Raw genomic sequence first — 15,322 nt, 5'->3', positions numbered from 1 at the left:
TGTGATGAGCTATTACTAAAATAAGAAAAATATGACATTTCTTTAAAAGACATCTTTCTCCCTTTTTTACTTTATTGCAAATATTTTGCCTGCTTTTTTCTGGCATAACAACTGAAATATTCCTGAATAGTTTTCAGTAAAATTGAGTAGTTTTACAGTTTCTACAGATTTCATCAGGGAAGTCCAGTTAATGCTGGCATCTTTTTCCTAAGAAAAGGCTCTGAAAGCCACAGTGGAGGATGACAGTTTTATTCCACAGCTAGTGGAGTAGATAGATATGCTGAATTGACTGACTTCACCCTATGGAAGAGTGCTGATATTTAGAGAAATCATCTTTCCCTACATGATTAGGTGTTGGCTTGTAGCTCTTTGGCAGGACTTGTGTTTGTAAGAATTGGATTTGAACTCTTTCCAATTTCAAGCCGATTCAAGTGGTAATAAGTTTTGCTAAAAAAAAAAAAAAAAAAAAGAAAGAAAAAAAGAAACAACTGTGGGCAGTTTTCACCTTTTGGACTCCCTTAATGGATTTATTGAGAAATGGCTATCCTCAGTATCAATGTAACAGCCACCTGCCACTTACCCTTTTACTTTGTACTGGGTTATGGCATGAGCATGCAGGAATATGGGTTTGACAGAGCATAGTGCTTGAGAAGACTGAATCCTGGTTGAGGTTAAGTACCTAACTGCTAACTACCTTAATTCAGATGTGTCTCTCGGTTAGTCGTAAATGAGTTTCCCCTCTTTTAATGCTTCTAAATTAATTTTGTCACTTTGCTTTTGGACTAACCAGGTAATAGCTTAACAAAGCTGTTGAGTTGTTGTCAGGTTCAGTTATTTTCTGAGTTTACCACTTTCCTGCTTTACAAAAAGCTTTTTTTCCTTTATAACTTGTTGCTGGTATAACACATGCAGCTTTTCTGTTTCTAAGGTAGCTATGCTCCATAGGGTGCTTTTGCAACTCAGTCCAGCTCTTCTACTTGTAAGCTATGTTTTGTGATGAGGAATCTCATGTTTTCAACAGGTAGCTTTTTCATCATTAAACATTCTGCTGCATACAGAAGCCCTTATGTCTGCTGTCAGTTTTCTAACGGCTGTTAGTCCATCTGCGGATGAAAGCAGTAGAGAGACATCAACTGAAGAAGAAAAGCAACGAGATGACATTAGATTAAAGAAAGGTACTTTTGTGTTTGTCAGAATGATGAGTCTGGGTGGATGTGTTGCATGCTGACCAAAGGATCAAATCCTAAAGAAACCTGATTAACTTTGTAAAGTGGGATGAGAATCAAAGCTTATGACACAGTGGCTCTCCAGGCTGGAGGATTGATTTCAAAAAAGCAAACAAACAACAACAAACCCCACAAATGTTATGGTCACAAATAGTGTCTTCAGGTGAGCTTTCTGTTCTTGTGTTTCACAGTTGATTTCACAAATCAACTTGAATTTCAGTACATGACGCTTCTGTGAGGACTCAGAGTATGATCTTAGTGTTCATGGTAAAATAGAAGAAATAAATAGTACTTCGATAATTATGATATTGAACTAGGCAATTTAAGTATACTTGAGAAGAAGTAGTCAAGAGCTTTGCCAGCCTAATGAAAACCTGGCTTTTCCTAGAGCGCTGGAACAAAAAATGTATTTGTCAAAACAATGGGCACTGAGGGGAGCAGCTTCACTTCCTTCAACACAAAGTGCAAAACTCAAACATCACATGAACTGGAAATGAGGCGTTTAGCGAAGAATGGTCATAGTCAGAGTTGTTTTTAACTTGAAATGGCGTGGGTTTGACTGCAGACTGAGAAGCTGCTGCTGTTTAACAACATCCATAAACATTTAAGCTCTTGTATTAACACTTGCTACTCTTGGTTAGTGAAGGTGCAGACCATCAGTGAGGTCTGATGGTTTCTGGTTTATCCCTCATAGATCATTTTGGCACTTGTGCTTGACTTCACCTTATTCTCCACAGCCTTAATACTTGCTCTCAGAAAACCTAGATGTTGGCTGCCTGAAAAAGGCTTTCAAGGTTTGCCATTTCTTATAAGCTGAAGTTTTCTGTTAATATCTAAGGATCTCGAAGTAGGACATTTGATAACCTGAAAAAAACAGTACTGAGAACCTGCTGAATTAATATTAAAAGTACTGTGCAATTATTCTCCTTACAACAGCATTTACCATTCATTTAAAAAAATAAAGTATCAGTAGAGACTTAACAGTAGGTGGGAGTGATACTAGACACAGATGAACAAGGAAATGCTGACATGTTTTATCAATAGAGTTGGCTTCAGAGGGAGTTTTCTTTTCCTAAGATCACAGAATCGCAGAATTGTAGGGGTTGGAAGGGACCTCGAGAGATCATCAGGTCCAACCCCCCTGCCAAAGCAGGTTCCTTAGAGCAGGCTGCCCAGGTAGGTGTCCAGATGGGCCTTGAATATCTCCAGAGAAGGAGACTCCACAACCTCCCTGGGCAGCCTGTTCCAGTGCTCCGTCACCCTCACCGTGAAGAAGTTCTTATGTTGGTGCGGAACTTCCTGTGCTCCATTTTGTGGCCATTGCCCCTTGTCCTGTCCCCAAAAACAACTGAAAAGAGGTTGGCCAAATCCCTGTCTCCCACACAAGATAGAACGGTAGCAGTTATATACTAGTGGTGATAGGAAACAATACTGAATCATCTAAATGCCACAGTAACTAAACTAAAACAGCCCTCCAATGCTCTCAGGAGTTCGACTGAAAACATGCATGATGTGCCTTTAAAATACACCCTCTGTCTTTTTTTTTTAGTGACTAGACCTTCCAAGGATAAGGACATCTTTGCCTTCAAGCTTTTTGCCAAGCTGGATGCCTTCTATTTAAATATTTGTGATGAAAAAAAGAACATTGCAGAGATCAAGATACAAGGTATTAAATTCTTTGTTAGCAGTACTAATCATGTATTTTAATTTCAAAGCAACTGCTGATAATTGAACTGAAAGATAGTTAAGGTATGAATTTTCAGCACATGCTTTTTTCTCTTGTGCTTTGGAACAAATGTGGCTTGTAGTATTTTTTCCAGTCAGTCCTTTACTATGTCGTAATGTTTTGGCCTCCATTTGGATAAACGTAATCAACTACTCAGGTATTGAATTAGCATTCAAATTTTGAAGGAATTTGATTATGAGTTACTTCTCATGTTGTGCTAGATTTTGTATTTTTTTGGTGTGTGTGTACCTGAGTTATTTAATACATCTTAAAACTGTTTCCTTTGGTTTTGAACTCCTAGGCTTTGTTTGGATTTGTTGTTTTGGGTTGTGTTTCTTTACCCTCACCCCCGAACTTAAATTTCCAGAACTTAAAATGCTTTTCTTTAGGATGTGATTTAATGTGTTGCTAAAAACAAAAACAGAAACAAACAAGCAACAAAAAAAACCACTCTCTCTCCCCCTTTTCTGGTTTTGGATAAATTGTGGTAGTTGGAAATTACTTCTAATTATCCTTACTTGGATACAGGGAGTCTAAAATGCCTTGGATGTAATAGAACTTGTAGTGCATGTGCCCCTTGGTGAAGAGGCTGTAAATAACTTACTTTATTTGGAAACAAAAGAGAAAAACAAAAATTTTTTTTGTATGTATGCATGCATGTGTGGGTTTGTAATATTTGTTGAATTATTGCAAGATTAACAGCAGAATTGTTTGTAACGATGTAATTTAAGAATAATATGATAAGACCTTTTCTCACCTCCCCTATTTGTGTTGTCCACCCTACCCTGAAAGTGAGTGCCGCTTCTGTTATGCGCTGTTGCCATTTATTTTCTTATACTTTACAGGTCTTGACTCATCTCTTCTTCTTCAGCCAGGTCAAACTGAACTCTTTGCTCGACTTAAAGACATAATTGTCACAGATGTTGATTCAAGGACCCTTCATAAAAAAGTACAGTTATAGGATTTTAAGTCTTACTTGACTCTTCATTAATTTTGTGTGTACAAGTGAAATTTAATACACATTGTATTCTTTGAAATATTTGATTTCATGTAAATACCCGTTTCCCTGTAAACATGGTGAAGCATGGATGTCTAAACAGATGTTTTTTAAAAGGTCATATCTAATTAGTGTATCTGATAGTCTGACAATATATTTAGTTTTTCTTTGTATTAAATACCTTCTTAGAAGCTACTGATGGCTGGAAGATACTATTTCTTTCTTTCTAGGCTGTATCTATAGTAGGAGATGAAGTTTTCAGTTTCAGTCTGACTTTATATCCATATGCTACTGAGGGAGAAGCCTATACTGATATGTCAAAAGTCGATGGTGCTGTATGTTTGAGAGTCGGTTGTATTCAAATAGTATACCTTCACAAATTTCTCATGTCTCTGCTGGTAAGTCTTGCCTTTGTGTGACTTGTGCTGAATTCTTCAATTATTCCTCCCTGTTTGCAATCTCAGTATAAAGATTAACTTAAGTTTCTGAAAGAGAAAGGGTAGGCTTAATTTTCCTTATGCACTACTAATAAACTCAGATAAACAAACTGTAACTGGTTTGAATTTGAAAAACTACTACTCTGCGGGGGGTGCATTCTGAGTCTCCCTCTTCCCCACCGTGCTTTTAAGGTATTCATGTTCTCACACCCACCTTCAGCAAAAAACTGAATTCGTTGCTCGTGCAAACATACCTGAGTTATAACTAGAGACAAAATTTTCTGCAAGGTTTGATGCTATGAGGACTGCAAATTAACCACTGTAAATCACTTATCCCTTTGTCAAATATTCTAGTACTGGCTTCTTTGGCTAAGCACTAGTGGGTTCTTTGCCACTTAGTACTGGCTTTAATAAGTATTAGCGTTCACTGGTGACAGAAGGGCTATAAAAATAATGTGGGTCCCCAGAAGGTAATGAGGTAAAAGACTGTTGCCACTAATGAAGGTGGAGAAGAAGACGGGTTCAGAAATCACTTGATTGTACTTGTTAGTACATTTTTGACCATCTAACAGAGGTCATGATAGAAAGTAGTCAGTTGTCTTGCCCCAGGGAAGAATTAACACAGGAGGCAGCATAACTTGTGGTTGATGTTGGTTGTGACTGGTGTTATAAAATGAGAGAGTAGTTGAGATTAAAACCAAAACTGTTCATAGCTCTATTTCTGCTTTCTCTTCAACTCTTTTTCTTCTAGACCTTCTTGAACAACTTTCAGACAGCTAAGGAGGCACTGAGTGCTGCTACAGTCCAAGCTGCAGAAAAGGCTGCTACCAGTGTAAAAGATCTGGCTCAAAGGAGCTTTCGACTTGCTATGGACATCCACATAAAAGCACCAGTTATAGTCATTCCTCAGTCCTCAGTTTCCCTCAGTGCTATAGTGATAGACCTTGGCTTGATTAAGGTTCAGAACCAGTTTAGCTTGGTGTCTCCAGAAGGTGGTTTGTTCCCTCCAGTCATTGACAAAATGGACGTGCAGCTGACAAAGCTGAAACTATCTAGGTAAAGTGCATTTTACCATGTGTAATCTCTTAGCTAATTGTTAATATTATACTTAGATATTAATCTACTTGTTTAGAAGTCATGGTTGGTAACAGTCAAATATTTGGTGCTAGAATGCGAACCTGTTTCCCTAGGGGCAAATAAACGAGCAGTAAAGTAAGGTTCTGTTTTGCTCAGGAAGCTATGTATGTCTAAAGAGAGATTAAACTTGATATTTAAAGATACTTGAGTTGAAAATGTAACATGATAAACTTCTAACATCCCCCAACACTTTTTTTTTCTCCTTTAAGAACCACAATGGAGACAGGTTTATCTCATCTGGACATTCAGATACTTCACCCTATTAATTTGGGCCTGTCTGTGAATCGAAATCTAGCTGCAGATTGGTTTCACAAATTGCCAGTATTGGAGATTACAGGGTATCTGGATACAATGAATGTAAGTCTTGTGAAAAGAAGGTGGTGAGTAGCTCATGATACTTAACGTAAGACTAAGCTTTATGTTATTTCTGGGCACAAAAGTGGAACAAACTGCAAGCTGTTAGTAGCTGTGGAGTGTTTTTTAGGGATGTCAACTGGATTTAACCTACCTTTGTAAATGGTGAAGTTGAAAAGTGTCATAAAATATCTAGCCCCCCTGTGTGCATTTATTATGCTAAGAGAAAAGAGAATTGAAAGGCATGTCAAGGAGTCTTGAATATTCCCTGCTATAAGGCAGGACCAACTTATATCAAGTGTTGTTGTGTCCACTTCACTAAACGAGTCTATTTCAGTGCCTTTTAAAAGAAATGGTATCTTCTTGAGAAGAATTTAAATCTGTGCTAATATTTGCCATAGTAACTCAGCTGTGTAACTTTCAATCTCCCTTGAATGATCTCAGGATAGTTGTGTATTGTGGCAACATACTGTGGAAGAAATACCAGTTATCTCTTGGCAAAACTGGAAGTAAAATGCCATGAGGTAGCATGTCATTCATAGCAAAGTATTGAAAACATAGATACTCTAAGGGCTGCATTATATATTGATACAACTTTAAGAAGTCATAACTTTCTTTAACCTCATAGTCCTTTAACTGTAAGTAGTTAGAAGATTTTCATTGTTACTTTACTTAAAGGATGATACTGCTGACAAAACAGCTGTAGCTAAGCACCTTTAATTTTGGCAGACAATATTGGTCTGCTTTGATAGCTAGTTATAACTTTAAAGAACAGGCTTTTTTTTTTTTTTTTTTTCTCCTGAGAACTTTGATCTGCAATTTTGTAGGTTGCGGTAGGTCAAGAGGATTTGAATGTCTTCCTCAAAGTGCTGACAGAAAACCTTGGTGAAGCAGAAGATAAACAAGTTCATGCAAAACCAGTACTGCAAGAGGAAGGTGAGAGATAAAATTTGTCTTAGATATTAAGTTAGCTTTCAAGAATAACGAAAATCATGTGTTATATGGAAAGCAGACTTAGATCTGAGTATGATGTGCAAGTAAAAAACTCATCTCCTTAATTCTGCAAGGATAGTGTTCATGCTTCAAAATATTGCAAGACAGAGTTTGGTGGTTGTGGGAGCTAAAAAGTAATGGAGGTGACAAGGTATTGAGATGGCAGTGTCCTTGTTGCCAGAATGTTTCTACTTTCTTTTCCTGTTCTGAAGTTTAAAGGCTCTGTTTGTGGGAATGTTGCTAACTCAGGTGAATTTAAGCCATTTAAATGAATAAAAGAATTGGATCTGTTTCTTGACCTAAACGAATGTTAGCAAATTGGGAAGTTAACCACTTTATTGAATGCTGCAGGTAAAACCAAAGAAATGGAGAAATCTGTTTTGACACAGGATAAGAGTGTTCCAGAAGGAGTGCTGTCTGAAAAGAGGAAAGGAGCATTAAATGAAGATGCAATCAATATGCTGCTTAATTTTGAAATCAAAGAGGTACATATCTATCTATAAAACTTACTTGTTACTGGTTCTAGTATTCAAATCTGTTTATCAGAAGAAGTGGGCTGTAATTATTAGTTATTTAAAGAAGGGGGTAATAACTGATGAAAAGAAATTAAAATAACTGAAAACCTAGATTCTTCAGTCTAGAAGGATATACAGAATGCTACCTTTATTTAGCTGTTCTCATTTGTCTGTGTTATATGAGTTTGTATATATAGAGGGCTTGACATGTCACAAGGAAAAACAAACTTTGTTTTAGATGTTCTGCTCTCATGTAGCCTTACACGAGGTGTATGGTTCTTAAAGCAACAAAATGGCTCTAGTAGCAAAATAGGTAAGCTATAATTAATATTTTTCCTGTAGGGATACAAGACTGAAGCTGAGTTTATAGGTGAAATACAGGGAAAATGCACAAGCAGTTGAGTAACAAAGATATTTATGGATAGGAAATTATCCAAGTATATCTTTTCTCTGAAGATAGATGTCTGTGTGAACAGAAGGGGAAAAATATTTACAAACTGGTGTTATAGATTTCGTTTGTACAAAAACCCAAAATGTCTAGACTAATACCACTTTTGAAGTCTAGCTGAAGAGAGAATGTCCACTTATAACTGCATTCTGTGCTCTCTGAACAGTTTTACAGAAATAGTGAACTCAATTCCTTTCCTATATTCAAGGTAGTAATAACCTTGATGAAGCAGGTTCAGAAGGAGAGGTATCCATTACATATTCTAAATGTGCTACAGCTTGGAACTAAAACTAAAATCAGAGATCATGAATTGACTGCAGCAGCATATCTGAAAAAAATTGCTATGAGATGCACTGAAATAACTGGTAAGTATTCTACGTAACATAGTAAGTATAGTGCATACTGTCAAATTCTGTGGTAAGATGATGTTATGGTACAAAACAAAAAAAAATCAAAACAGAAAAGGGAGAGTACGTGCCAAGTTAATTTAATGATCCTGCTCTCTATAGTTCAGATTCAGTTTAAGTGTTTCATGTGATAAGAAGTTCTACTGCTGTTGCTAGAGTTAGCTTGAATAGAGTTAGTTGCCTACTTAGAATCATTCCTGTGAAGTATTCTTTCTGTTCAGCATGTTTTGATGAACAGTTACTAAGTTGTAACGACTTCAGACTTCTTAATCTGTGCTTTGTTACTACTTCTGGCAGCATTGGAAATCCAGAATATTTTCTTTATTCATGAGGTAACAATTTAAAGTAGTACTCAAGTGATAACAGAAATAGCCATGTATTTAAAGTAGAAAAGTATGTTACAGAATATATAAATAAAGACAGGAATGTAAAACTATGGGTAGGGGAATGCAAATAACTTCCCAGTTCTGAATCGTCTTGCAGGACCGTGCTAAGTTTATTTCGACTAGTTTAATTAAATGGATTGATTCAATTGACAGTTAAAAAAATAGTAATCGTGAATATAGCGTTTCACAGGGTAATGCTTGATCTGCAGCTTCTCTATGAAAAGAGGTGTTTCCTTTCGTAGTTTCAGCAAGAGTAGTATATAATTGAGAGCTAGAACAGAGGCATTCCATGGGTGGAAGAAAACTTGTGAATGGAAATACTTTCCATTAATAACTAGATTATTTCTTGATTTGCAGACTCAAATGGAGATCCTCTTTGTATTATTAATTCTTCAAGTAAGACAGATGAACATCTTCTGAAAATGGAGTACATTAAGGTTTCAATACCTTTTTAACTAAGATTTTTTGTGGACTAAAATAAGGCTTCCATACTCAGCCTGTGAGAGGTGGTTTGTGGGTTTTTTTTTTGCTTGTTTGTTTTAAAACCTGTAGGACTTGCATCTAAAACTGTCTGAGGCTTTCTCTCAAATAGCCATTTTTCAACTTACATCTCATTTTACTCTCTGATGCATCCATATAGTGCTTGCTTCGTAAGTCAACCCACCTACTGAAATCACTGTGTAAGCTAAATGTGTGCGTTCTTCTCTGTAAAGAATACAGAATAGTACCTTTGTGAAACTTAATAGGTGAGATAGTCTTTGCCTATTCAAGTGAGAGGTGGCCTTTATAGGGGTTAAAAGCATTTGAGGAGTAATAAGATGGCAGATGGCTCTTGAGATTTATTTAAAGAAAAAAAAAAGCCTTTCAGAAAGCATGTAAAGGCTTGGGCATCTCATAGGTCTCAGGACCAGTGGGATACTGTTATTAAAATTTTGTCATTAATGTTAAGAGTAGAGAAAAACAAGTTAATTGGTTCTGACAGAGTACTAAGCATAGATTGATCCAGTTTAAATTGATTGTACATGAGAGAAAATATTGTACCTAAGCAGTTGAACTTTTGCAAAATATATGCAATAAAATGTTGCTTGGAGCATTGTGAGTACCCATTCTTTTGCCCGAATAGTGTATTTTAAAAAGAGAGAACTCTTTTCCTAAGGGTTCATTGCTTTCCTCTGTTTTCTTTTACAATGGTAGTAATTCTTGTGTGTGTAGAGAAATAATTCAATTCATTCTATTAATCGAATAGAAATTGACTGTATGCTTAGGCTTTTTTTTCCTCCTTCAGGCTGATGCAGACGGACCTAATTTTGTTACTACTTACAGAAGCACCAAACAGAGCATTGATGTGAGTAGAGGATGCATTTCATAACTTTAAGCTTCTCAAGTAGTAACATCTGTATGAACCTGTTAATTACTTACTGAAGAGAACAAGCCCTGTTGTTCTGATCGTTAAAACATACTACTTTATATTTCATTGCTTCAAAGAGAAATCGAGGAAAAAAAATTATTTAAAAAAGAAAAAGTAGTAGTATTTAGCACTGATTAGTTAATTATTTTTCTAATAGAAGCTGTAGGTTTTTAGCTAGTTAAAGTATGTAAGGACATATTTTTAACTGTAGCATATGGGGGGTGTGTGTGTGTTCCTCCTTGCCCCAAATGATAAACTCAGCAGCATGTAAAATGCAAGCCGTGCATTGCAGAGCTTGAAAGCTAACAGTGAAATTGAGATGAGGTGAAACATCTTATGAGCATGTGACATATTCACTTAATGCTTTTTACTTTTCCTGAAAGCAACTGTCTACGTGTAGTTTTCCATAACTTGTGACTTCTAAAGTAAGCAGGCCTTGGTAATTGTTGCTTTTAAAAATGTTTTCCTTTAAAGCAGTCATGATAGGTTGAGCTTGCTTCTGATAGCCCTATGGAGAATTTGACATCACTGATCAGCTTTACTGAGAGTCAAGAATGCTGACATCCTTTAACGTATCAGTAAAACTAGCATTTTCAGAGAGTTATTTCAGCTACAAAAAGAGGACTGGCTGATGGTACTTTTCAGTAAGTAATACTGGCCAGAGTAGTTGCTGTTCATGTACTTTCTGTTCTGATTGCAAATTTTGAATCTTGTGTTTTTGTGGGTGGGTTTTTTCTTCTTTTTTTTTCTTAATCATACCTACTAAAATATTTCTGTATGTGGTTCTGCAGATGTGATCCAAAGAGCTCTGTAGTCTGCAATGAAATGCAACAGAACTAAGAGCTTACTGAAAAAGCACATCTACATTAAATAGCAATTTTCGAGACATGCACGGTACTTCTGTAGCTGTTGTAGTGTTCTCTTCCATGGCTCCTTCATCTACTCCGAAGTTTCTATACGTTGTTAAGCTGAAGGAGGTAGAAAAGGGGATATGCATATGAAAGAGCAAGACTTTGAATTGTGACGATAACTCTGTGTTCATATGCAATCACTTGGTACTATATATTAAATAACAACATTACCGTGTTTCGTTGCCCTTATTTTAGGTCATCTTTTCAAGTTTGGATCTGGTACTTCACACAGAGGCTTTACTTTCCATCATGAGTTTTCTCACATTCAGTGTTCCATCAAGTGCTCCTCCCAGTACTGAGAAAGCATCAGACCATAAGCCCCGAATAGAAGAACAAGAAAAAGGAAGTGCTCTCAGATCAGGTAATGTCATTATGAAGTCCATGCTTTTGTTGCATGGCAGCATATAACCTTTGTTTTCAAAGGATACCATTTCAAGTGACAGCACTGCAGCCTGTTCGGTGAAAAACAAGATATGCACAATTGTATGTGGAGAGAAAATGATCTTACTTAAAAAAGCCCAAAACATTGCTCTGTATAATGTTAGTATTTGGAGAGGCCAGATGTCCTTGCTTAATTCTACAAATCCTCCTTACACTATATGTAGTTTTACTAAGTAGTAGACTGAAGTGGAACAAATAATGTTGCAGTAAACAGTACCAAAGCCTTCCCAAAACATCAGTGTTATGACTTTGTTGTTCTCCAGTCTGCAGGCTGCAAGAGTGCTTACACTGATAAAAATAGGTGTTCCTGAGCCATGGGGAAGCTAAGAGAAGTTCTGAACTCAAGGATCTCCCTCAGTCTTCTGGTTATTTTAAAAATTGGTATCTGTAACCTTGAAGTAGTATAAATTTTTATATGTAGACTCCTGGAGGGTGTTTTGTCAGGGCTTCTGTAGTTGATTACTCTGTACTGTTTGGGAAACACAAGGTTTTCTAATATGTTGGGATCAAGCTTCTAGTGGTTGGTTGTTGTATTTGAATTTTGGCAGCACCTTCAGTTTGGCTGCAGAAATGTTTTTCCTCATTAATTAAACCTAAATTGGCTGTGCTACTCCATGCAGAAAAGAACATTTAGCATGTGAGATAGTGTTTGAGACTGTATTCAGTATGCTGTTGCATTAAAAAACAGATATTGAGGGTAAAAAAAACAAACACATTGTCCTGATTGTTGTTTGCCTGTGTTCATTGATGACTGTTCTTGTGCCAGAAAATAACCATGTTTTAATTAAAAAAAAAGTTGATTTCATGTCATATCTAACTAGCATTAACTTTAGGGAATAACTGCAAAATGTTTTTTGAATCATATATATATATAACACACAAATACTGTAGTATGTGGTTTAGAACAATTGAGTTATGATGGTGATCTTGTATGTCACTTGGTTTTCCCATCCAGTGTCTGGTAATGCAACCCATGATGATATCTGTGAATTAAAACTCACTGCAAAGCTAAATTCATTCAGCATTTCAGTGTGTGATCAGACTTGTAGAATTGCAGACATTAGAATACAAGGTAAGTTTTATTTATTTATTTAATTAGACTAATTAATTGTCAGAAATATTATTTACCTTTGCACACTTCTGAAAGACTAATGTGTGCACTGCATATGTGTCTTGTAACACTTCCTTAAATATGCTTTAATTATATAATATCATTGCAGTTAACAGGTTTAATATCCAAAATGGTTGCAAGGGAAGAAGATGTGAAAATGTTTTCTTTGAAAAAAGAAGGCAATTGCTTTCTAAGTGCAGTAAAATTAGAAGAAATGAAAACACAATTTGATATATAGCATAAGCTTAAATTTTTGAAGAGCTAGATTGATCTTAGGTAGTGTCAGGATTATTTTTTTTAACTGTAGTCTTAAAGTCAATTGAGCTTGGATTTTTCGTATGTAGAAAGGTCAGGACTTCTGCACTGGGCTTAGCATCAGTTGTTACATAGCAGAAATTTAAATTCTAAGTTATTCTTATTTTTTTGTTTTCAGTAATAATATTTCTTTCTTAGATAAACTAGTTAGTTAATAAATACTTCTTAGTAAGTTGCTGTTTTCTTTCTTTTATCTCAAATCAGGAATGGATGCATCTGTAGCTGTGAAAACTAAAAAGATTAAAGTATTCTCCAGACTTGAGGACATTGTGATTACAAATGTTGATCCAAAAACAATTCATAAAAAGGTGATGTGTTGCACAGATTAGAAACAGACAAAAGAACCCCTTTCTTCAAGCTATTAAATGAAAGTGCTCTAGTTGATTTGGTCTGATGTATGTATGCATTATAGTAAGTATGATGTAATGCATCAAATATTAGGCAAAATTTCATTACTTTATTTCAGGGAAGCAAAGCATGCTTCCATTCATTATTTAATTCTTTTTAGTCATGTTTCAGTCATGTTTTCATTGATGCTTTAATTCTGATGAGTAGCATGGATTAAATATAAATCGAACTACACATAATCAGATGAGATGAAACATACCCTGAAGTAGCTAATTTAATTTCTTTTCGTGCCTGGCATATGTGTGTCCAAGTACTGCTGGTAAATTGCTGTTGATTTGTTTGTGGAAATATTACTTGTCTGATACCTCAAGCAATAATTTTATCACAGATTACTGTCTGGGAATTTTAACTATATGGACTTAATCTTCTAGGCTGTCTCCATAATGGGAGACGAAGTATTTAGATTTCAAATGTCGCTTTATCCAGATGCTACTGCAGGTGAAGCCTATGCTGATATGTCAAGGGTGGACGGTAAAATGTCTCTGAAAGTGGGCTGCATCCAAATAATTTACCTACATAAGTTCTTTATGTCTCTCTTGGTAAGACATTAGTTTCACTTCTCTTCTTGACAGTAGAGTTTTTTTTTTTAAAAAAACAAGTTTATTCAGCTCTGTCTGACCACTGCCTTGTGGTGAGCTGATCTACAAGCATGCAGAAGTATTTTGATGAAGAAATGCCCTTAAAAGTTGCACTGTTTTGTAGAGGAATAACGAATAAGGGCAAGGATAAAAAAAGCGAATAGGGAATCTAATCGATAGCCTTAGTATCTTCAACATGAAGTAAACAGTGTCTTTCCATATGTTTTTTATTCCTTTTTCTTTTTTGAAACTTTCATGGTTGAATCAAACGTTTTGTATTTCTGACACAGAAAAACTATTTCTCTTAATTTTGTTTTGCTTCAAATTTACATTTTTTTTGAGGCTTATTTGCTCTTGTAGTTCTCATCTTTTTGACTACTTTCCAACAGAACTTCCTAAAAAACTTCCAAACGGCCCAAGAAGCCCTGAATGCAGTGACAGTCCAGGCGGCGGAAATGGCTGCTTCTAGCATGAAAGACTTTGCTAAAAAGAGTTTTCGTCTGTTAATGGATATCAACTTGAAAGCTCCAGTTATAGTAATTCCTGAATCTTCAACTTCCTGTAATGCTTTGATAGCTGATCTTGGCTTAATCAGAGTTCAGAATGAATTTAAGCTGGTGTCTTCAGATGAATCTTCTCTTCCTCCAGTCATTGACAACATGGATGTACAATTAACTCATTTGAAATTATCAAGGTATACACAGGGTTGCCTTCTGCCCTGAGAAATATTATGCTAAGAAAACAGGTTCATATTCCATATGCAGCTGTTCTATTACTTAAAGATTAGGGCCAACGGAAATGTTCAAAAAAACAAGCACCATCAAAAAAACCAAAACAAAACACCCTAGGCTTAAGAATGCATTTAGATAGGGATATCTATCCATAATCTTTTAAAACTTCTTGGAAAGAAAAGAATGATAGGAGAGTAACTGAAGCACTTACATGCAAACCTGGGCCTATGTGCATGTATATACACGTTATTATCAAAGACCCGTAATTCTGCTAGATGATAATTATATTATTTGGGTTCTACAGCTATTAATATCTTTCCTGTATTGCTTATATCATCTTTTGTAGGTGCATTTTATTCACAGATTCTCAAACAGATTCTGAAATTCTGTGTCCTGTGAGTTTGACTTTACTGGTCCAGAGAAATTTATCAGCAACTTGGTATCATAAAACCCCAACAATTGGAATCAAAGGAGACCTAAAACCAATGCAGGTAATATCATGGCAAATCAGAGCTAGAATGAAAGCTATAATTATTCTTGGAATAGTGTTTAGCCTAGTTACCAAACTTGTAGACTCATTACAATTCGTATTCTTTACAGAATGTTAACACTTAAGCCTGACAGTCCCATTCATAGATGTGCTAGTTTTGGTATTGTACGATGAATAGTTTTGGTAGTTGCATGCAAATGAAATAGTCTGTTTTTATGGGGGAGAAGGGAGTCTGTTGCAGCCATCATTTGAATTAATAGCAAAGTCAGTAAGGTTTATCTGTTGAGTTAGTATTTAGTATCT

At 35.8% G+C, this 15,322-nt stretch overlaps 1 protein-coding gene across 3 annotated transcripts in view; it reads left to right on the top strand.

Annotated features, from left to right (window-relative positions):
• Window positions 1-15,322, top strand: part of VPS13C (vacuolar protein sorting 13 homolog C) — an 88,563-nt gene that overhangs the window by 32,206 nt on the left and 41,035 nt on the right. For all 3 annotated transcript variants that reach the window (XM_040569631.1, XM_040569629.1, XM_040569630.1), the window contains 17 exons: window positions 1,022-1,175; window positions 2,776-2,892; window positions 3,798-3,901; window positions 4,180-4,347; window positions 5,138-5,442; window positions 5,733-5,880; window positions 6,705-6,813; window positions 7,222-7,355; window positions 8,042-8,198; window positions 8,984-9,063; window positions 9,912-9,971; window positions 11,141-11,306; window positions 12,342-12,458; window positions 13,017-13,120; window positions 13,592-13,759; window positions 14,188-14,492; window positions 14,876-15,020. In XM_040569631.1, the coding sequence (XP_040425565.1) occupies window positions 1,022-1,175; window positions 2,776-2,892; window positions 3,798-3,901; window positions 4,180-4,347; window positions 5,138-5,442; window positions 5,733-5,880; window positions 6,705-6,813; window positions 7,222-7,355; window positions 8,042-8,198; window positions 8,984-9,063; window positions 9,912-9,971; window positions 11,141-11,306; window positions 12,342-12,458; window positions 13,017-13,120; window positions 13,592-13,759; window positions 14,188-14,492; window positions 14,876-15,020 (2,541 nt within the window). The remainder of the gene's footprint in view (window positions 1-1,021; window positions 1,176-2,775; window positions 2,893-3,797; window positions 3,902-4,179; window positions 4,348-5,137; window positions 5,443-5,732; window positions 5,881-6,704; window positions 6,814-7,221; window positions 7,356-8,041; window positions 8,199-8,983; window positions 9,064-9,911; window positions 9,972-11,140; window positions 11,307-12,341; window positions 12,459-13,016; window positions 13,121-13,591; window positions 13,760-14,187; window positions 14,493-14,875; window positions 15,021-15,322) is intronic.

This window comes from Cygnus olor, chromosome 11, assembly GCF_009769625.2.
Source record: "Cygnus olor isolate bCygOlo1 chromosome 11, bCygOlo1.pri.v2, whole genome shotgun sequence".
Taxonomy (NCBI): domain Eukaryota; kingdom Metazoa; phylum Chordata; class Aves; order Anseriformes; family Anatidae; genus Cygnus; species Cygnus olor.
This window is presented reverse-complemented; position numbering and strand designations above follow the sequence as displayed.